At 41.8% G+C, this 23,632-nt stretch overlaps 6 protein-coding genes across 6 annotated transcripts; all 6 read right to left on the bottom strand.

Moving 5' to 3' along the window:
* Positions 1–504: 504 nt before the first annotated feature.
* Positions 505–1,404, bottom strand: LSM04_007951 (Sulfotransferase; the record flags this gene model as incomplete). The annotated part of the gene is made up of 1 exon (XM_067337479.1): positions 505–1,404. One exon carries the CDS (start codon positions 1,402–1,404, stop codon positions 505–507), a length of 900 nt encoding a protein of 299 aa, XP_067193601.1.
* A 412-nt stretch (positions 1,405–1,816) lies between these two features.
* Positions 1,817–2,634, bottom strand: LSM04_004662 (uncharacterized protein; the record flags this gene model as incomplete). The annotated part of the gene is made up of 2 exons (XM_067337480.1): positions 1,817–1,824; positions 2,151–2,634. The coding sequence occupies 2 exons, from the start codon at positions 2,632–2,634 to the stop codon at positions 1,817–1,819; spliced, it is 492 nt and encodes a 163-aa protein (XP_067193534.1).
* Positions 2,635–3,703: 1,069 nt separating this feature from the next.
* On the bottom strand, positions 3,704–4,540 carry LSM04_003568 (ER membrane protein complex subunit 8/9; the record flags this gene model as incomplete). Its single annotated transcript, XM_067337481.1, has 1 exon — positions 3,704–4,540. The coding sequence occupies one exon, from the start codon at positions 4,538–4,540 to the stop codon at positions 3,704–3,706; it is 837 nt and encodes a 278-aa protein (XP_067193518.1).
* A 1,116-nt stretch (positions 4,541–5,656) lies between these two features.
* LSM04_007120 (uncharacterized protein) lies at positions 5,657–7,399 on the bottom strand (the record flags this gene model as incomplete). The annotated part of the gene is made up of 1 exon (XM_067337482.1): positions 5,657–7,399. One exon carries the CDS (start codon positions 7,397–7,399, stop codon positions 5,657–5,659), a length of 1,743 nt encoding a protein of 580 aa, XP_067193580.1.
* A 1,663-nt stretch (positions 7,400–9,062) lies between these two features.
* Positions 9,063–11,543, bottom strand: LSM04_004012 (Paraflagellar rod; the record flags this gene model as incomplete). The annotated part of the gene is made up of 1 exon (XM_067337483.1): positions 9,063–11,543. The coding sequence occupies one exon, from the start codon at positions 11,541–11,543 to the stop codon at positions 9,063–9,065; it is 2,481 nt and encodes an 826-aa protein (XP_067193523.1).
* A 654-nt stretch (positions 11,544–12,197) lies between these two features.
* On the bottom strand, positions 12,198–14,906 carry LSM04_004215 (uncharacterized protein; the record flags this gene model as incomplete). Its single annotated transcript, XM_067337484.1, has 1 exon — positions 12,198–14,906. The coding sequence occupies one exon, from the start codon at positions 14,904–14,906 to the stop codon at positions 12,198–12,200; it is 2,709 nt and encodes a 902-aa protein (XP_067193525.1).
* Between the last annotated feature and the right edge of the window lie 8,726 nt (positions 14,907–23,632).

Consider the following 23,632-nt stretch of genomic DNA (forward strand, 5'->3'; position numbering starts at 1 on the left):
TCGTTTCTTTTTGTTTTTTTTTCCCTTTTTTTTTCTTTCTTCTGTATCGTTTCTCTGATCAACTCGTTTGTTCTTTTTTTTCTTATCGTTTTTGTTTTTCTCTCGGTTCTCCTCCTTTCACTTTCACACTAGTGCTGTTCACGGAGTCTAACAAGGGAGATATGCAAAAGAGCAAACTTTTTTTTTCTGTATTCGTTGCTTGTTTATTAATAGAAAAAAAAACAATAAAGAAGAATGAAGCAAAAGTGCAAAGTAAATAAATGAAGTGAGAGAAATAAATTCTAATAGGAAAACAACAAGATATATAATCAAAAAAAAAGAAAAATCCACCATTCTCCTCCTCCACAATAATAATAATAATAATAATAATAATAATAATAATAATAATAATAATAATAAACAAGCCTGTAATAAAGCGTACGATAGAGTCATTTAATACGACCATCAATCTATTACTATTACTATTATCATTATTGGATCCAATAATGATAATAATAGCCATAATTACTCCTTCTTGTACGCTGTCTGGTAATCCCGGTATAACTCACTGGCGAAGTTCCTCACCGGATCTAACGCCGGATACACCACATACACCACACACCCAAACACCAACAATACAATTAAATACGTCAACTTCTCTGTTCGCTCAATACGCTCCTGTAGATTTCCAATCACACGTACACCACTATCATACGATGGAAATACAACATTCGCTGGCACGTCCTTTTCGAGAAATGCACAGAGCGGCTCCCATCCATCACCGTAGCGGTACACCAATAAACGTGATTTTGGTATATTTCTACAGACATGTGCCTCATATTCTTCTAATGCGTCCACTCGGTCTGCGGTGGTGCCTTCGATCCAAATATTATTTATACGTTGTGGGAACATGTTGTGAATCATATTGTTAAATGATGCGGCAATGCGATTGCGTGAAACCCGATGGGGTTTGTGTAGAAGTGGAAGTATGTGTGTTTCATAATCCCGCACCCACTCGGATTTGTCGCCTTGTGTGACGAGAATCACTTTTGTGTATTCCGGGCATTCCCGCAGTACACGATCGTATATCACTACAGCTGGTGGACCCACAATGGCATCATAATCACTAAACAGCCGCATATCCACACGTTCCTTTTCTTCTACTTTTTCTTCTTTTTGTTGTTTTTCTTGTTGTTTCTGCTTGGATGGCTCCTCTAATGGCGGTGTGTTCTGGCGATTGTAATTATTTAATAGTGTAGACCAGACGATTGGGTGATGTTTGGCGTGTCCATGCTGAAAGACAGACCGCAGTGTGTACGGCATATATCCAAGTGTTTTTAACGCTAATGTCATGGCCCCACCGTCTGGCACTACAGTGAGACAAAGTACACGTACGCGGCAACATAACGTTACGCCACGAAACATTTTTATTTTATTATTATTATTTTGTGTGTGTGTGTTTATTCGTATTGTGATTATTTATTTGGTTATTTCTTTATTTATTTCTGGTATTTATTATTTGTTCGATGTCTTTTTTCTTTATTTCTTTCTTGCTTTCCTATTGATCTTCCTCCTTCCCTTTGTATATATATATATATATATATATATATTTCTCTTGCGTGTCTGTAAGCGATGCGGAGGAAGTAATAGAAGTGCTAATAGAAGAAAAAGAACAAGAACAAAGCCAATATTGTAGAAACAACAACAATAACAATTCGCATTTACTTCAATAAAAAATGTATATCCTCTTTCTTTTTATTTATTGGTATTCTTCCATACAATATATATATATATATACCTGCATATGTGATAGAAAAGAAAAAGGTGTGTGCACTCGCTATACACCTCTCGCTTTTGTGATTTTTCTCCCATTTCCCTCAACTCCCGTCCATTTATTTTTTCTTCACTCATCAACTCGCAAAACACACACACACACACAAACACATAGTTAGATAAATAGATGTAGATAGATAAAAGTAGAAATAAACAGATTCCATAAAGAAAAAAAGGAAATAAAATAAATAAATAAACCATGATATTATTATTATTATTATTATTATTATTATTATTATTATTATTATTATTATTATTATTATTATTATTATTATTATTATTATTATTATTGTCACTATTATTATTATCCTTCTTCTTCTTCTTAACAGAACAATCACAATAACAATCAGAATCATAATAACAAGATGCACATGTAGAAGAAGCACATCCAGTAGAAACAACACTTCCACATTCAATCCAATAAAACTCATGAATATTATCACCACTCGCAGTTTTTATTATTTCACCTGGTGCCACAACACATCGTTCAAAGGCATCCACTATCATTTGCAGTCGATACTCCGGCAAATGTGCGAAACATGCGAATGTAGTTAACATGTTTATTAACATAACGCGTTCCTCTCGTGTTTTTGGGTGGGGATATGGGCGGCATGTACGTTTGCACGGAACTGTTTCACTCACTACGGCGTTTAGGCGTAGTTTGTGTTTAATGCGATACTCCAATTCTCGCATTTCACTCTCATTCATCTCCATTAATGGGGATTCATATTCTTCTGGTAATAGTACTTGTGAGTGTATTTGTTTTGATTGTGATTGTTCTTCTTCGGTATCTTGGAAGGCATTCATGAATGATATTTCCATCTAAATATAAATGTATATATAAAGAAGCACGAACAAAAACGTGGGTGCCGTGGCTAAAGAAATGAACTAAAAAGTATTCTCTGTGAAGATCAGGAAAACAGATGTCTTACACTGCCAAGAAAGAAAAAAGAAAAGAAAATAATAATATGATATACAAAGAGAGTATTGTTTTTGTATTTACGTACGCAGGAGTTCATATTTGTGCAATATATATATATATATAATGTATTCAAAGCAAAATGAAAAACATATAACATAAAGGAAAAAATAGATATTACTGCACTTATTATTAAACTTAACGAATCTCCAAGGGTGTTGTTTCAGAGAATTCCCACGGAATATGTCGGGACTTCTGACGATGGCCCTCGTACACATTTACGCATTTATCTATCTATATTTCTGTGTTTGCATATTAACCTTTACCTACTCCTTTCCAACTCTTTGTATATATATATATATATATATATATATATATATAAAGAGATCAGCGAAGAAAAAAAGAAAAAAGGGGAGAAGAAAAAACGATTGAGACCCGAAAATGAAGCATCTAGAAGCAAGAAACAAAAATAAGAAAAAGAAACAGATGAGAAAAAATTCGTTTCAACAAATAATTGAACAGGTCTGTGTTTCTTTTTTTCTTATTTTCTCAGTTTTTTCTTTCTTTTTTATTTTGTTTTGTTCTCTTGCTGCTGGCGTTGTTGTCGTTGTTAAATAAATCTGCAAAGAGGGGCCAGTACAGCAAAGATAGACATACACTGTGGAAGGAAATATATATATATATATATATATATATATATATATATATAGAAGAAGGCATTCATGTATATATTAATCCTTCTTCCATCCTTCTACCACGATAGAAGAAAACCCATCATCATCATCACTACCACTAATATTATCATCATCAAGAATATAAATAACAATATCATTATTATCGTTCACACCGAAAAGAAACAAACACAACAGTCCAGAATAATAATAATAATAATAATAATAATAATAATAATAATAATAATAATAATAATAATAATTTATCTTTTTTTCTTTTTCCTTTTACTTTCTTACTCCTTTACACGGGCACCGCCTGTTCCAGGTAGTTCAGCTGCACATTCTCCAAATGATCCTCAAAGTCCATCAACTGAAACTGTTTAAACGCATCCATCGCATTTCCAAACACCTCCACTGCGGCCGTTGGACTCTCAGTTGCCTCGCATGAAAGTGTATCGGAGTTCCACCGCCCAAATGTCATTACAGATGTTAATGCGTGTTCACTCCCCTTTGCAAAGTACGACACCCGCACATCCACACCGGCTGTGGGATGCGAACCGACAATTTTCCACAATAACGGATGATGCCCCACGGAGACTTTGCCCTGCAGCATCTGCAGAATCTTCTCTGCAAGCGGCGAAAGTCGACTGTCGCCGGCGAGTTCGTTCGCGGTGTAATAGCCGAGCAGCACGAGTCCCTTCGTCCGGGCGTAACTGGAGACTTGGGCGTAGGCGACATCGAACATGGGGTGCGGGTGCGGCATCGCAATAGTGTGGAAGAGCGGCACGGCGTCAACGACAAATACACTATCGGTGGCAGGGGCAGAACCGTTGCTAGTGCTCTTATTATTATTATTATTATTATTATTATTATTATTATTATTATTATTATTATTATTATTATTAGTATTAGTATTAGTATTAGTATTGTGATTAGTAGTAGTGGTGGTGGTATCGGTGCTGATACTGCTGCTGTTATTATTGATATTAGTGGTGCTGGTGTTGTTACTGCTATCGGTAATGCGTTTTCCAATGAGAAAGCCAGAGACGGTTTGTGTGGGATATTTCTGACAGTGCAATAGTGCCTTCACGTACGCCTCCACGGATGTGACAACAGACGGAAATGAGGAAGAAGACATTGAAACCCGTGCGTTTCTAACGAAACGTTATTGTTTTTCTCCTAATTGAAATATATATATATATATCTTGTTTCTTTCTTTTTTGTTTTTATTGCTTTTTTTTTAACTTTCCTTATCTCTTCTTTTCACTTCTTTATTTTCAGTTTTCTTTTTCGTTTTCTTTCTTCTTTCTTGATTGTTCTTGTGTCGAGCTAATATTGTGTTGAAGAAGTAGTCAAGCTATGGATCAATCTCGCTCTTCCTTGAGTAAAAGGTGTTTTCTTTTTTTCTATTATTACTGCTATTCTTTTTGGGGGGTAAACCTAACAGAGAGTGGTAGGGATTCCCAGAGTATTATAATAATTATTATTACTATTAATATTATTTGTTGGTATATAGTTATAGATAATAGATAAAAGAGAGATAGGAGGAAAGAGAGAAATAATGAAAAAGAAAGCAGAGCTTTAGTAGTATTAGTAGTAGTATTCGTAATAGTATATCATTCATTATATATATATATATATATATCCATGGACACAAAAGAAGGCGAGAGTGGGAGTAGAAACGCAATAAGGAAACAAAATAAAAAAACAAGAAGAAGAGAAAAGAGCAAAAAAAAAAGACTTAAATAAGAAGAACAAACACAACAACACAAAACGAAAAATATCTGTATGCCACAATTCATATCTTTTTCTTTCTTTGTTTGTTTGCTCGTGTTTAACTCATCAATCATTTTACTCTTACTCTTCTTCCTCTCGTTATTTCTGTTGCTGCTCTGTACATTGGGTTCTCCAACAACAACAACAACGGTAGTTGTGTAAGAGGAGAAACAGAAAAGAAAAAAGATAAATAAAAAGATACAGATACACAAACACAGCGATGTTACTTCACATCTCAACAGGAAAATGACAAACAACACAAAACAACAACAACAACAACAACAAGCACGCAAAAACAAACACACATACACAGAGAGATAAATAGATAAATAGACAACACACAATTAAAAAAAAAAAGGAACATCAGCAGTGCGTGCAAATATACCAAATAATAACAACCAAAGAAAAGAAAAAACGAACAAATAGTAAATAATACCAAATATTTTTTTTCTTGTGTACACACTCTTTTTTTTTTTTTTTAATACACCTTTCCATTCGTTCCAGGATTTCTCCCCCGTGAGGCCTCTAGCAATGCATCATCTCCCGTTTCAAAGAGTTCATACGCGCCTGCCATACCGTAATCCTGGCCAGTGAGAGTGACAAAATCCAATTGCCGGAGTGGAACAACACGCCGTGGATTACGCATTAATCGTGCGAGTGCGGATTGCCAGTAGTGTGGATCATTCTCCGCAATGGGATTACCGTGTAGAGTGACGGCGTACAGTATAGGGAGTGGGCAAACACGATTCTCAATTTGTGCCCAATCGGCAATACGATTCTGGTGTAATTGCAGTCGCTGCAATGGGAGAAGTGAGAGATCTGGCAGTGTGGTGATGTTATTATTACTGAGATCAAGCGCACGGATTGTCATAATGGCATTTACAACTAATCGTCGCAGTACCGGTACGAGTTTCTCCGTTGATGTCATTCCACACCCTGTGAGTCGTACACTTGTGGTGGCGTATGTTGTTTCCAATTTACTCGCCAATGTCTCTATTGCACTCTCGGCGTGTCCACTTCTATCGTGCAGAAACCCATATCTCGACTTGGCGCTCTCTACAAACTCATACACCTCCTCCTCGCCCTGTTTATTGCGGGCCTTCACAATCACGCGCTGGTCCTTCTGCACCCGCGTGGGATCACTCTGTTGGTTGAGAAACACACCTTGCGCCATGTGGGGATCCTCCAGCGGCTGCGGTGCACGCGAGACATGCGCTCGACCGGCGGCCGGCCGCTGCAATAACAACTGCAGTGGCTCCGCAATCGCGCAAAATGTGTAATCCAACACCGGCAATGTGGCGTGTTCCGCAGTGGCGGCTACGCGATTCGCACGATCGGCGTTGTAAAAGCGGCGTCTTTCGTCTAACATGCCCGCCACTCGCCGTTGTGTTTGCGGCTGCTGTTCGTACCCAACAAGACCAACGAGGGCGAGCATTTCCCGTGTGGTGAGCATGTAACGGTGTATCGTCACAATAAAACCATCCTCAAAGTAGCACTCATCGCGGAATAGTAATAACGGACGACCAAACGTCACAATAAGACGTGAGAGACGTTGATTGCGTTCTGTGTATTGATGGCCAAGTTGTGCGATTCGTTCACTTTCATTCTTTGGGGCTGGCGGTGGTGGTAATACTTCGGAGTCCTGCAGAATGACTTTGCGGGCCTCCATCTCCACACTTGTCTCGGCAATGTACTTTCCCTTATTCATCCAATGCAGAATTGCGTAAAGCCGCTCCGTCGCCAGCAGTGGACCCTCAACAATATCCACCGCACACGATTCCTCATTTTCTGGTTTCTCTTCTTCATTTGATTGTTGTTTCTGCAGTGATACCTTTGCACGTCCCCTTTCGTGTCCCGTCACACTTCTCTCGGCGGCATTTCCACCTGTTTTGGTGGCATTAGTCTTTGTCGTCGTTGTTGTACTAGCGGCTAGTGGTACACCACCGGCTGTTGTTGTACGACTCTTTCCTTTACTCCCACTCCTCGAGACGTTCTTTCCTCTCTTGCTGTTTTTATTGTTATTAGCACTATTACTACTATTATGAGAGACTTGTGCGAGAAGTGGAATAGTGTCTGCGACAACTGGCGGTGGTGGTGGATATGTGAAGTGTGAGACCAGCAGTACATTTGGGTGGAGGAGATCGTAATAGTCGCCCACATCCTGCCGTGCAATAGCAGTAGTGAGGCACTTCTTTCCAATCTCAAGTTGTTCAAACTCCATCTAATGAATATCTTCCACCTTCCAAATTTATATATATATATATATATATATATATATAGAGAGAGAGAGAGAGAAATAAAGAGAGAATATCTCCTCTATTTCTTTTTTCTTTTAGCACTATACCTCTTTTTTTTGTTTCTTTGTTTGTTTGCTTGTTTCCAATCACTTCCTATTTTATTACTATATCAGAAAAGAAAAAGAAAAAGCGTACGATTTATAGTGACAATATTACAAACATCATACAACTCAGAGAGAATAGTTTTTTATTTACTTTTTAAAGTGGGACACGGAGGAAATTAAGGGAAAAAAAAGGGACGACAGAAAAGAATCAAGAATGAGATTTTATCAGTATTATAATCATTTCCATCATCAACAAACAATTCCCTTGTTGTTGATGTTTTCTTATTTTTTCCTTTTTTTTTTTCTTTTTTTCTGCTTTGTATGGTAGAGAAAAAGAAAGCTCGTCCTTTATTCAATGAATAACTACATAGATAAGCACGTATAAACATAAAAATAAATAAATATAAATTAGTATGTATAGAATCCCCAGAAAAGGTCAGGGATTTCACACAAAAATACATCACAGAAACCTATAGAGGAACAGGACTGCATAAAGGAAAAAGAAAAAAAAAGTATGAGATGCAAGAGTTGAAAAAAAAGTTAGGGTTTCTCAATTCCATCTTATCTTCGTCCCGTAACAATCGCTATACATCAAATTTATAAAACTATCCACAATTCAACTTTCATTTGTTTGTTTTCCATAAGATACGTAGTTGGTATCCTTTTTTCTTTGTATGTTTTTCCTTTTATTCTTTGGCATACATTGCTACTACTAATTTCTGCAGCAAATGTCGGTCTTTTTCTTTCTTTCTCTTATTTTCAACCTCCACTGTCTTCTGCAGTTACACTACCGTTCTTCCATTGTCTCTCCTTTTTTTATATATTGTTGTTTCTTTCTGTTTCTCGTTATCTCATCCATCTTAATAGAATATCGTGATGTAATACAGTAGCCCAATTTCTTTTTTTCCTTTCACTCATTTCCTTTTTAGAGAAATATATACATATAGATAAAGAGAAACAGAGAGGAAGGCAAGTTGTTTCCTGCTACTACTACTACTGCTACCCCTGTTATTTCCCTTCGGCTTTCTTTCATTTCTTTTTTTTTGTTTGTTTTTCTTTGCGAGTTTACAGTGACGAGAATTCACGCATATATGGGAATGTCATAAAAAGAAAGGGATTCTGTTGTAGCAGTAAAACTGAAGAAAGACCATATAATCCCCCTCCCCACAAGTGGAATCTGCATAGAGAGATGAATAAAATGAGAGTGACGCACCACAATAAGAAAAGAAGGAAAAGGTAGAAGACAGCGCAAGGGAAGAAGCAACCATAACTTACCAAGAGGGGGAGAAAAAAAAATTTCTATATACATATATATATATATATATATATATATAGAGAGAGAGAGAGAGAAAGAAAGAATCACAAAAAAAGAAGAAAAATTCCTTTAGGTCTGGTGTAAATGGAGTGAAACAAAAGGATTCGATAGCAATTATTATTATTGCTACTCCCACCGCGGTACACTGATGTTTATTGCAATTTGCAGCTCCTATTCGATTCATTCTCATCATTCGCATTTTTTTTTTATTATTTTCACTCCAATAACCTATCTTAAAGCTGTGGCTGGCCTGTTCCCCCTTTCTGGAGCAGGATAGAGCATTTTAAGATAATCTGCGTTATCATACTTCAGACTGAGTTTATCCACCAATTGCCTCTCCTGTCGTGCCTTTGCCGCTGCTCCTTCCACCGCGTGCTGCTCATTCTCTGCAAAGCGTCGGAACTTCTCCACAAACGCCTCTTCGTGATTAATACCAACAGTGCGTGCCTGCACGTGTGGGTGGGCGACGGTGGCCAACATGCTATTCTCCGTTCCCACCACTGTTGTCGTTCCCGTCGGACGTAATCGCAGTGCCCCTGTGAGAGGCGGGGCGGAGGCAAATCCAATCGAGTCTTGTATATCTGTAACAGCCACAATAGGCTCCCCATCTGCCCCACGTGCCAATTCTCGACTTGTCCCTTTATTTTCTTTTTCTCGCTCTTCTTTTTCTTGTTGTTCTGTTTTGTGTGGAACCATGGCGGTTTCCGCTGCCACGCCCACACTAGTGGCTCCAGTCGCAACAAGCGGAGACGCAATCGCCGCCGTTGTGGTCGCAGACGCCGAGGCCGATGCATTCACATCCACATCCGGTGCTGTTCGTGTGGTACTCGTACTGCTGGCGGGTTTATCACGCAACTGCAATGTTTCCTGCATCGGCTCCAACTCTGCGTGTTGGGATTGAATCGTGCGATTGTATGAAATAACATGTTGCAGAATCGGCTCCACCTCCCCGCGGCGTTCCTGTTCGAGGCCCTCCACCAGTCCAATATACGCCTGTGCCTCATCCAACTCCACCTGCCGTTCACTCATTTCCTTCTGATACTTCTCGAGATGCGGGTCGAGGGTGGCAGCCGCCCGCTCCACATCCAACAAGAGAGATCGTTGATGTGTTTTTAATCGATCCACATGCACCTGGCGTGTGGCACGACCCTCTTCCACGGCGTACTCAAACATCTCATAACGACGCACGTAATCTTGTGCTTCATTATTGTATAGTGTATGACGCGCCTCCTCCACATCATGCACCTTCTTAAGTAGTTTTGGTACATAGGCCTCCACATACTTTTCATACACTTCAGCGGTATCGGACCAACGCCAAAGGCTCTCTTCACAACTGCGCAGACGATCGTAGTACTTTTGTTGTGCCTTTAAGAGTTCCGTTGCCAAAGCCATATCTCGAGCCCTCTGTTCACGAAGTCGCATTTGTTTCTTTACAAATTCATCCTTTTCTTCAGAGACTTTTACAAGTTTCTGCATTGTCTGAATGAGTAAGGTCCAAAGATCTTTTTCCTCATCTTCAATCTTGCTGAAATCTTTACGGGCTTGTGCTTTAGCTTCTTGATCATCCTTCTCCAGGTAATTGATGTGTTCTCCTGTATTTTGTATATCCTGATGGAGACTTTCCAAATCTTTCTTCACCAGAGGAAGGTCACGATCAATACGTCTCCTAAGTAACTCCACACTTCGGCGTGCATCATCAATGATAGTATCCACAAGCCCTTTAAGCTCACGTACATCATTTGTATATAGTTGTACAAGCTCTAAGCGAGCTTTATTCATAAGCAAAAGATCATTACTGAGGTCGACCTGTATCGTCAAATAGTGCAACGCATCTCCTGGAAGTTCATTATCAATGGCACGTTCCTTCTGTTCCTTTGTTTCCAAGACTCGTCGTTCCAATCTTTCAATAGGCATATCCGTCTTTCGCAACTCCTTCATCGTGTACTCGGATGGATCGTAGTGAAACTTCTCATGTAGGGAAACGGCGGCTTTGCTCAGCCACACTGCACCTTGAGCCACACCGTCATTACCCTCCTGGGGTTCGTCTCGTAAAGCCAATGCCGCCAGTGGTTCCAACTCCTCCACATAATGTTCCAGTGGAGCCAAGAAGTGATGGGAGTTCAGAAGTGTATCCAGTGTACGACGAATACGATCTCGCTGCAGTTCTGGGGCTGATTGTATGGCATGTAGCATCTCTGGTGTGGAGGCGAGTTTAAAATCCTGCACCAATCGTTCCTCCGACATGGGAAGCACATCCGTGCTACGGTATCCTTGAAAGAAACTCTCCATCGCATCTGTCGTTAGCGTATTGGATGTGGCGCACTGCGCTGGGTAGGTGTTAAGGTACATTAGCAAATCCCGCACCTTGCGATGCCATATCTTAAAGAGTTCCTCTATAGCATTACTGAGTTGCGCATTTAGAGCAATCTGCTGTGAGGTGTGGTACTCCTTCTCTTTAAAGGAAAATGGTATCGCCGACTCCAGTGTGGGGGGTTTCCACAGTTGTACACCGCGTGATGGAAGAGCTTTACCGGCGCTGAATGGTCGTGGTGGTGACGTCGCAGCGGCTTCTTGCCGTAGTGAACGTGGTACATCCATCCCGACAGCGCTGTTTAATATACGCAGTGCATCCACCGGGGGAAGTACTGGCTTTGACAAGTAGCCACTATGGGTCACCGCCGTGGCATACGGACGGCGCTCAGGATACATTGTTAATACAAGCACACAATCAAGGAAACTTTCTCTTTATCACTCTTTTATTTTTCTTTCTTTTTTGTGCTGCTGGTGTTGTTGTTTCTTCTCTCGTTGAGGTAAAAAAAGAAGAAGTTTGTACCTTTGATTGGGGTATCTGCGCTTCTCTTCCTTATGTTAGTCTTTAGCTCGATTTGTTCTTGTTGCTATTGGAATGATAAAAAAAGCAAAAAAAAAGAAAGAAAAAATATAGAGGAAAAAAAAAACACATGAGTATCAATGAGCAGAAGGGTAAATGTTATGTTTTACCTTTTGTTGTATTTTATCCTTTCAAATGATTCCTTCCATATATATATATATATATATACATGAAATCAAAATAAAATAAAAATATAGAAAGAATAGTGACGTTCCATCAAGCAGTTGGAGAATTCATCGACACATCTTTTCTTTCTACTGTTCTTTTCTTTTTTGCTTTTTTTTCTCTTTCTTCAAAAGCACTGTACATCGATTCCCTCCCCCATTAAAAGGGAATACGCAAACACCTTCACACGTAGACACACCAACAAATACACACCAACATAAAAGGAAAAAAAGGATGGTTGGAAGAAGAGATATAGAGAAAGTGTGTATACGTGTATGTGCGCTAGCGTGAAAGAAATGGGAAAACTTTCATTTCGTAGTATTTTCGGCCTCTTCATCTCCGGCTTTCAAAGTGTTTTTCTTGGCATCATCGTGTAACTTCTTTATAACAGTATCACCCAAACGTGTCCCCTCAAGTGCAAGTACCACTATATTTTTATTTACCCGCAATAGTCTTGTGAAAAACCGTGTGGAAGGGAGTGTAATCTTGCTATTATTTCGAAGATAAATAGCCCGGACACTACTGTTGCGTTGAAGTACTTCACATAGATTTTCCGCATCTACATTATCCAAAGACATATCATTGAAGTAAAGTGTCTCAAGACGCGGGAGATGTTCAATGAGGTTTAACACCGCAACAAACCCACTACGACCTAGGTAATTACAGCTAAGATCCAATTCCTTCACACTATTCGTAAAACGTGGATTTGTTGGTAATTTTTTCAGTAAATAACTATTCGGTCGACAATGCTGTAAATCGCAGGAACGCACATACACATCATAGAGTGATGGACCAAAGTACACATCCTGTTCCTCCTCCTTCAGTGCCTCACGCAACTTTCGCTGCTGTTCCTCCTCCCACTCCTCCTCCTGTTGCTGCTGTAGCTGCTGTTCAGAAATTGTGGCGGCGGAAACATCTGCCACTAAACTATCGGCACGTCCTGTGGTGACAGACACAACACTGCAGCGTGCTGCTAATTGTCGCTCTACTGCGGACGCCGTCGTCGCCGCCTCTGTCGCTTCAGAGAGTAATGGAATAGACATATCCGGCACATTACGTGAGGGCGGTGTGGATGGCAATTCACCCGTAATTTCAGCACCTTTGGTGGGTGTTGCAACGGCATTGCGGTTGTGTGGTAATGGGGCCTCCTCATCATATTCTTCATTATCATTATCATTATCATCTCTACCATTAGCGTCATCATCTGCCGCGGAATAGTATGGGGCGGCATCCCGTAGATGAGCAATGCTTGTTACACTGATAACTGAATCGCTGTGGAAAGATCCACCAAGGCATGAACTGGTGGGACCATCACTCTCCGTAGAAAATTCTTCATATTCCTCATCACGTACTTCACTGAATCGCCTCTCAGGTGCACTTTCGCTGCTTCGTAAAATCCCCAGTTGACTGTTACTAGACCCAAGTGAAACACGTAGGCCTGCGCCTTCACCTGATAACTCCGCTTGTTCTCTTTGTGAGTACTGGTGATCATGAGACGGATGATGATGATGACGGCGATGATGATGTCGCTTCTCAAGTCCTCCTTCTTCAGGTGAAACAGGAATCGTGATTGCCCCCTCCACACGTCCATCACTTGATTCTCGCAAGAACTTTAGGTGCTGCTCCATTGTTTGCCGTTCATCCACTGGAGCACTACTATATACACGTGGTATATTCTGTTCCACAAGACGGACGTTTACAGTGTTAAAGCGACTGAATACCATCTTTGAAGCGGTCTTTTCCGAAAATGTGATACCCTTGAGAAGCTGCTGATAAAGGTATAAGTGGGCATCAAAGAGTCCACCACCAAGTTTGGTAAGAAACACTGCAGATACCCCAAAGCTTCCAACAATAGAAGAGACTGTCATTGCCTTCACCACAGCGTTAAATGGTTCGTAGGTAAACATTACAGTTCGACTACGGCCAGTGCGAATACCCATGTAGTTTGTCACAGGTGTTCCAACAATTTTGGCGCCTTCAAAGATATCGAGAAGGCGATTCGCTTTGAGATGGCTATATTGCTCCATTGACATGATACGTGGATACCCCATACGGGCTACATCTTCAACATCAAGGAAGAGAATTACCGGGTTGATTTTGTACTTTGGCATACCTGTAATGTCCGCCTCTGCGAAATCGTCGATGAGTTTTTGGTGTACATCAAGCTCTAGTGTCATACAAGCAATAGAGCCCACTCCAACGGTTTGCGTTGGTGAAAAATCAGGTCGTATGCGCATAGGATGCATTGGTATAGAAAAGGCAACAGCTGCATCTGCATCAAAGTACCGCAACTCACCAAAGAGTTCTTGCTGTTCCCTTAAAATAGCTGAGGTCATCTCTTCATATACAACATCCTGATCAACAGCAAACTTGTCTGGATTGGTATATTGAGGCAAAAAGTTATTTACTATGTATCCCTCAAGTTCCTCCTTCTCTGAACATTGCACCGTACATAAGTAACCACGCTGATGAATAATTGTGCCAATTGCGTACACCACATCTTTGATTAGTTTTGACTTATCAGAAACATGGTATCGGAACTGAAAACTGCGATGACCACCAAGCCTATGAAGACATCGAAGCTTATCGCCAACACAGAGGTGTGTGAGATCGTTTGATCCGTCAACAGAGACGACGTGTGGGTCGGATAGAACATGTTGTACACTCCTTATACAGTAAGCGGCAAGCGTCATATCTGGTGGGATATGTGAGTACAGTACAGACACACGCTTTGGGATCTCTGTCCATAGTTCGTTATTCGGCTTCATCACGGCGGCGAGATCTGTGTACCGCAGAGCTGGCATCATCGGACAGTGCTTAACATCACGATCTAGTCGATTTAACTGTTCAATCTCGCGTGGGTCAATAAATGTACTTTCCCACTGTGGTGAAAGCTGCATCACGACCCGCGCTGCCTGGTGGGCGAAGGTGAGGGAGAAGTTCCACTCCCGCCGCATTCCATCCACCGCCCCGCCCCGCCCGGTCACTTCATGACCCTCGCCCCCACTGAAAGACATAGGCCCCTCAGATTATATATATATATATATATATATATATATATATATATATATATATATATATATATAGAGAGAGAGAGAGAGAGAAGTATACGAATATACAGACAGATGTGTGGAGGTGTGGAAGTATAGAAGCCACTACCGCAACCTACAAGAAGAGAAAAAAAAAGACGGTGAAGAAGAATCATAGGGAAAAAATAATGATAAAGGTAGAAAAAAGGAAACAAAAAAAAGGGTTTAAAACAGTAAACATAAGTATATATATACGCATTTGTACACAAATTACTTGTAATGGAAAGCATTGAAAAAAATAAATAAATAAAGGAAGCAAGAAAGAGTCCAAAACAACAGCACAGAATAGTATAAAAATAAAACAAAAAGAGGCGAAATTTGAAAACGAGGCACACCACCGCGTCCACGAGTCTTTCCCCGATCCCTAATAATCATGGCCTTCCCATTCCACCCCAGAAAAAGAAAAAAGAGTGCAAATACAGCGGCAGTGGAACATCACATACAACAGAAACCCATACAACTTCAGAAATAAACACAAGAAACACAACCACCACAGTATTCGCAGCAAAGGGGAAAAAATTTATTCTGGTTCAATAAGTATATAATAGGTATAATAAAGCAAGAGAGTATACGCAAAAAAAAAAGCAAAAGACAACTATCATCATGCTCTCAACCCAACTACCTAAATATAACGAAACGAAGCACAAATACGACTAGGGCATATAACTTTTGTTATACCTATCACAAGGATATTCAATTAAATACTTGTTGTCACGCGTGAAGTTTCGGGGAGAGGGAGACGTATCGTTTCCAAAGCGCTTCATCAGCTCAGCATACTCTCTCTCCCTAAGGTGATGGATGACCACAGAGCGGGATGTGACTGGACGGACACGAAAACCAACATGAACATCATGGAAACCACACCTTTCATGGACATATACAATATTTAAATAATGCTTCGCATACAGTGCTCGACCCACCATCATGTCCTCGTGGTCCATACCAACAGAATAAAAATCCGACACTGTGCTGGCGTTCTGAGGGTGAAGCGCAAGGCGCTGAAGTGGTTCGCACGACACAACCTGCTCCACCACGTCTCTCGCTAAAGTCATACCAAATCCAGCGGCATAAAAATAAATACCAGTAACATTATTGCCTTCAATAATGCGCGCCCTGTTAAGCTGCCCCCAATACAGTCCACGGCGCGGGAGGGTACGCAGGTCTGCGAGATACTGCGGCACCCGCAAAAACATATCGTCGTCGCCTTTTCCCATATAACTGACATTGGGGAACAGTTGAAGGGCATGGTGGAACCACATGAACGTCTTGCGACTCATGCCAACCTCGGCAGTAATGCCCCAAAATCCGTGACATCCAGCTACCTTGTTCGTTGATGGTCTGCCCTCGTGCATGGACAGTGTGAGCACATCATGCCACTCCGCTGCCTCCTCCTGCGCTGCAGCAGAGTAGTTATAGTCGTGAGACGGGTGGCGTGCAAGGACATACAGCACCAGCATCTCACCCGTAAAGTTGTTTGCCTTCTTAGCAACACCGGGGAAGCGCCAGCACGTGGTCCGCTGCAGGTGGCGCCGCCTCTGCCGTTCCTCAATGTCCACCGACGGGATGCCGAACACCACAAGGTAGTCACGCTGGGCCCACGTGTCCACAACACGGCGTGGGATGTAGCGGATAGTCTCAGCCATCATGAAGGTATCCACTCTCTCAAAGGACACATTCAAACGTCCCTCCTCAGTCACCTGATCATGCAGAGCAACGGTCATGAAAAAAACATATACAACGGCCATAGACATCAGTAGGAAAAAGATCAGTAGGGCACGGCGCAGCACACCACCGCGTCCACGAGTCTTTCCCCGATCCCTAATAATCATGGCCTTCCCATTCCACCCCAGAAAAAGAAAAAAGAGTGCAAATACAGCGGCAGTGGAACATCACATACAACAGAAAACCATACAACGTCAGAAATAAACACAAGAAACACACCCACCAGAGTACTCAAACAAAAAGGAGGTTATTGTTGTTCAACAAGTGTGCAATGGGTATAATAAAGCAAGAGATTATGCAAGATAAAGAAAAAGCCAACAATCATCATGCAATTAACTGAAACCTAATAATATAATGAAACAAAGCACAACTGCAGTCACAAAACTTCACACTTTTGTCGTTTTACTAAGAAAAGAAGAGGAAAGAAAGAACGTGTTTGCACAAGTGGTACGGCATGTCAAACAGAAACAACTTTTACCGATAAGGCCAGTACATCAACACATTATTAACTGGGAAATACGAGAGATATTTCTCGCCATCTGTGGCTTGCACTTTGGCTTTCGGGGTTGGAAAGAACGCTCCCACACCCTTCCACGCCAAAGAGACTCAATAAATCTTAATGGAGCCTCAAGCGATTCCGGACATCGAACCCTGGCCTTTTCAATCATATTATTATTCGATCCAGGTGTTCGGACCGTTGAACCTTATTGGAGGTATTTCAAAATAAACTTAATGATGACAAAATAAAAAGTATCTCAATGGCATTAACACTTTCAGTTTTAACAAGTGCTCCACAAAAAAAAATTAATGGTACAAAAAACAAAATATAAAAAGGGTACACAAAGCTAAACACTTAATGTTAATACAAAAAAAGGTATTTCAATGGCTGCTGCACTTTTAATTTTTATACATAAGGCTCGCCAAGAAAAACTTCAATGGAAAAAACAGAAGAAACAAAAAACATAACACTCTCTGTGAAAAACAAAGAAAAAATGAGAGTGTTGAGACGTAAAATAATTTTTTTCGTTTTGTGAGATCTTCGCTGCTCTAATGCTATTCTCACCTGCAGGATGGTTTATAGCCTACGCGCACCCGGACTATGATTGAAAAACAAAAATTTGAAAGTAATATTTATTTATTTATTTATTTATTTATTTATTTTTCTTGAAAATAATAAAAATAAAAACCTTTTTAAAAGTAAAAACGTCTTAAATTAAAATCCCTTGACCAGCGAGATATAAAAATATTGTTAAAATTTAAAAATTTCTTTTTAGGTTGCGGCTGGGTGGGCTTTTAAAAACTCTCTTTCGAGTTCTGAGCGCGTTGTACAACTATTTGTGAGGAATTATTGGTGTGCAACCTTAAGCAATTGCATTGAAAGAGAAAAAGATAAATAAGAAAAGAAGAAATGTTTTCAAAGTATTCAAGCATTACAAAAGAGTCGAATTGTTATGCACACAACTCTACGTCTCTTCCAACATGTTTCCGTTTACTCTACCACTGTATGTCCAATCTCTCTCTCTTCGAGAAGTTTCATATACGACACGCTGGTGCTCTTTCCACGCTACAAGCGCGGCTAATGCTTTATCTATCACAAGGAAATCCAATGAAGCATCTGCTGCCCCGCCTGATCCTGCGAGGGGAGGGAGACGTATCGTTTCCAAAGCGCTTCATCAGCTCAGCATACTCACTCTCCCACAGGTGATGGATGACCACAGACCGGGACGTCACTGGACGGACACGAAAACCAACATGAACATCATGGAAATGGCATGGTTTTTCTCCGGCGTACACGACACGTCGGCGCATCGTCTTGTGTATTATCTGAGCAATCATCACATCTTCGTGGTGCATGTCTCGCAACAACAGCTCTTTCCTAGTAATGCAGTATGGATTATATACTAAATTCGTTACTGGCGTGTACGACACCACATGTTCCACAACATTCCTCGCCAGTGTCGAGCAAAAACCACTAACATACACGTAACCAGCATCGGAGAAGTCTCTCAATCCCCAATACAGTCCACGGCGCGGCAGGGTACGCAGGTCTGCGAGATACTGCGGCACCCGCAAAAACATATCGTCGTCGCCTTTTCCCATATAACTGACATTGGGGAACAGTTGAAGGGCATGGTGGTACCACATGAACGTCTTGCGACTCATGCCGAACTCAGCCTCAATGCCCCAAAATCCCGGACCACCGATTACTTTGTTCGTTGATGGTCTGCCCTCGTGCATGGACAGTGTGAGCACATCATGCCACTCCGCTGCCTCCTCCTGCGCTGCAGCAGAGTAGTTATAGTCGTGAGACGGGTGGCGTGCAAGGACATACAGCACCAGCATCTCACCCGTAAAGTTGTTTGCCTTCTTAGCAACACCGGGGAAGCGCCAGCACGTGGTCCGCTGCAGGTGGCGCCGCCTCTGCCGTTCCTCAATGTCCACCGACGGGATGCCGAACACCACAAGGTAGTCACGCTGGGCCCACGTGTCCACAACACGGCGTGGGATGTAGCGGATAGTCTCAGCCATCATGAAGGTATCCACTCTCTCAAAGGACACATTCAAACGTCCCTCCTCAGTCACCTGATCATGCAGAGCAACGGTCATGAAAAAACATATACAACGGCCATAGACATCAGTAGGAAAAAGATCAGTAGGGCACGGCGCAGCACACCACCGCGTCCACGAGTCTTTCCCCGATCCCTAATAATCATGGCCTTCCCATTCCACCCCAGAAAAAGAAAAAAGAGTGCAAATACAGCGGCAGTGGAACATCACATACAACAGAAAACCATACAACGTCAGAAATAAACACAAGAAACACACCCACCAGAGTACTCAAACAAAAAGGAGGTTATTGTTGTTCAACAAGTGTGCAATGGGTATAATAAAGCAAGAGATTATGCAAGATAAAGAAAAAGCCAACAATCATCATGCAATTAACTGAAACCTAATAATATAATGAAACAAAGCACAACTGCAGTCACAAAACTTCACACTTTTGTCGTTTTACTAAGAAAAGAAGAGGAAAGAAAGAACGTGTTTGCACAAGTGGTACGGCATGTCAAACAGAAACAACTTTTGCCGATAAGGCCAGTACATCAACACATTATTAACTGGGAAATACGAGAGATATTTCTCGCCATCTGTGGCTTGCACTTTGGCTTTCGGGGTTGGAAAGAACGCTCCCACACCCTTCCACGCCAAAGAGACTCAATAAATCTTAATGGAGCCTCAAGCGATTCCGGACATCGAACCCTGGCCTTTTCAATCATATTATTATTCGATCCAGGTGTTCGGACCGTTGAACCTTATTGGAGGTATTTCAAAATAAACTTAATGATGACAAAATAAAAAGTATCTCAATGGCATTAACACTTTCAGTTTTAACAAGTGCTCCACAAAAAAAAATTAATGGTACAAAAAACAAAATATAAAAAGGGTACACAAAGCTAAACACTTAATGTTAATACAAAAAAAGGTATTTCAATGGCTGCTGCACTTTTAATTTTTATACATAAGGCTCGCCAAGAAAAACTTCAATGGAAAAAACAGAAGAAACAAAAAACATAACACTCTCTGTGAAAAACAAAGAAAAAATGAGAGTGTTGAGACGTAAAATAATTTTTTCGTTTTGTGAGATCTTCGCTGCTCTAATGCTATTCTCACCTGCAGGATGGTTTATAGCCTACGCGCACCCGGACTATGATTGAAAAACAAAAATTTGAAAGTAATATTTATTTATTTATTTATTTATTTATTTATTTTTCTTGAAAATAATAAAAATAAAAACCTTTTAAAAGTAAAAACGTCTTAAATTAAAATCCCTTGACCAGCGAGATATAAAAATATTGTTAAAATTTAAAAATTTCTTTTTAGGTTGCGGCTGGGTGGGCTTTTAAAAACTCTCTTTCGAGTTCTGAGCGCGTTGTACAACTATTTGTGAGGAATTATTGGTGTGCAACCTTAAGCAATTGCATTGAAAGAGAAAAAGATAAATAAGAAAAGAAGAAATGTTTTCAAAGTATTCAAGCATTACAAAAGAGTCGAATTGTTATGCACACAACTCTACGTCTCTTCCAACATGTTTCCGTTTACTCTACCACTGTATGTCCAATCTCTCTCTCTCTTCGAGAAGTTTCATATACGACACGCTGGTGCTCTTTCCACGCTACAAGCGCGGCTAATGCTTTATCTATCACAAGGAAATCCAATGAAGCATCTGCTGCCCCGCCTGATCCTGCGAGGGGAGGGAGACGTATCGTTTCCAAAGCGCTTCATCAGCTCAGCATACTCACTCTCCCACAGGTGATGGATGACCACAGACCGGGACGTCACTGGACGGACACGAAAACCAACATGAACATCATGGAAATGGCATGGTTTTTCTCCGGCGTACACGACACGTCGGCGCATCGTCTTGTGTATTATCTGAGCAATCATCACATCTTCGTGGTGCATGTCTCGCAACAACAGCTCTTTCCTAGTAATGCAGTATGGATTATATACTAAATTCGTTACTGGCGTGTACGACACCACATGTTCCACAACATTCCTCGCCAGTGTCGAGCAAAAACCACTAACATACACGTAACCAGCATCGGAGAAGTCTCTCAATCCCCAATACAGTCCACGGCGCGGGAGGGTACGCAGGTCTGCGAGATACTGCGGCACCCGCAAAAACATATCGTCGTCGCCTTTTCCCATATAACTGACATTGGGGAACAGTTGAAGGGCATGGTGGAACCACATGAACGTCTTGCGACTCATGCCGAACCTCAGCCTCAATGCCCCAAAATCCCGGACCACCGATTACTTTGTTCGTTGATGGTCTGCTCTCGTGCATGGACAGTGTGAGCACATCATGCCACTCCGCTGCCTCCTCCTGCGCTGCAGCAGAGTAGTTATAGTCGTGAGACGGGTGGCGTGCAAGGACATACAGCACCAGCATCTCACCCGTAAAGTTGTTTGCCTTCTTAGCAACACCGGGGAAGCGCCAGCACGTGGTCCGCTGCAGGTGGCGCCGCCTCTGCCGTTCCTCAATGTCCACCGACGGGATGCCGAACACCACAAGGTAGTCACGCTGGGCCCACGTGTCCACAACACGGCGTGGGATGTAGCGGATAGTCTCAGCCATCATGAAGGTATCCACTCTCTCAAAGGACACATTCAAACGTCCCTCCTCAGTCACCTGATCATGCAGAGCAACGGTCATGAAAAAAACATATACAACGGCCATAGACATCAGTAGGAAAAAGATCAGTAGGGCACGGCGCAGCACACCACCGCGTCCACGAGTCTTTCTCCGATCCCTAATAACCATGGCCTTCCCATTCCACCCCAGAAAAAGAAAAAAGAGTGCAAATACAGCGGCAGTGGAACATCACATACAACAGAAAACCATACAACGTCAGAAATAAACACAAGAAACACGCCCACCAGAGTACTCAAACAAAAAGGAGGTTATTGTTGTTCAACAAGTGTGCAATGGGTATAATAAAGCAAAAATAGACTTATGGAGGTAGTCACCATATATGCAGCAATATGTACATTTATAACAATATGAAAGAATGTAGAAACCGACAAAACAAAAAGAAATAAAAGGAACTGAGAATCATTAAACAAACTCCTTTTATCTATCACAAGGAAAGTCAATAAAGCACCTACTGCTGCGCCTGATCCTGCGAGGGGAGGGAGACGTATCGTTTCCAAAGCGCTTCATCAGCTCAGCATACTCACTCTCCCACAGGTGATGGATGACCACAGACCGGGATGTGACTGGACGGACACGATGGCCAACATGAACATCATGGAAATGGCATGGTTTTTCACGGGCATAGAGAAGATTTTGATACTTCACTTGCATTAGTACACGGCCCACCATAACATCTTCGTGATGCATATAAAAATACAACAAATCTTTTATCCCATCAGCAGAAGGACGGTACACAAAATTCCGCACTGGTTCGCAAGACACAACCTGCTCCACCGCGTCTCTCGCAAGAGTCACGCAGAAACCAGTAACGTACCTCACAATATCTTTCCTAGAACGCTTGAAAAGCCCCCAATACAGTCCACGGCGCGGCAGGGTACGCAGGTCTGCGAGATACTGCGGCACCCGCAAAAACATATCGTCGTCACCTTTTCCCATATAACTGACATTGGGGAACAGTTGAAGGGCATGGTGGTACCACATGAACGTCTTGCGACTCATGCCAACCTCGGCATTAATGCCCCAAAATCCCGGACCACCGATTACTTTGTTCGTTGATGGTCTGCTCTCGTGCATGGACAGTGTGAGCACATCATGCCACTCCGCTGCCTCCTCCTGCGCTGCAGCAGAGTAGTTATAGTCGTGAGACGGGTGGCGTGCAAGGACATACAGCACCAGCATCTCACCCGTAAAGTTGTTTGCCTTCTTAGCAACACCGGGGAAGCGCCAGCACGTGGTCCGCTGCAGGTGGCGCCGCCTCTGCCGTTCCTCAATGTCCACCGACGGGATGCCGAACACCACAAGGTAGTCACGCTGGGCCCACGTGTCCACAACACGGCGTGGGATGTAGCGGATAGTCTCAGCCATCATGAAGGTATCCACTCTCTCAAAGGACATCTGACCTAGGCCCACAGTCCTACCCTGGTCAGTTGAACCAAGACGTATGAAAAGAGCGGACACAACGGCCATAGACATCAGTAGGAAAAAGATCAGTAGGGCACGGCGCAGCACACCACCGCGTCCACGAGTCTTTCTCCGATCCCTAATAATCATGGCCTTCCCATTCCACCCCAGAAAAAGAAAAAAGAGTGCAAATACAGCGGCAGTGGAACATCACATACAACAGAAAACCATACAACGTCAGAAACAAACACAAGAAACACACCCACCAGAGTACTCAAACAAAAAGGAGGTTATTGTTGTTCAACAAGTGTGCAAT

The sequence above is a fragment of the Trypanosoma melophagium genome, assembly GCF_022059095.1.
Source record: "Trypanosoma melophagium isolate St. Kilda chromosome Unknown ctg16segment0, whole genome shotgun sequence".
Lineage (NCBI taxonomy): Eukaryota > Euglenozoa > Kinetoplastea > Trypanosomatida > Trypanosomatidae > Trypanosoma > Trypanosoma melophagium.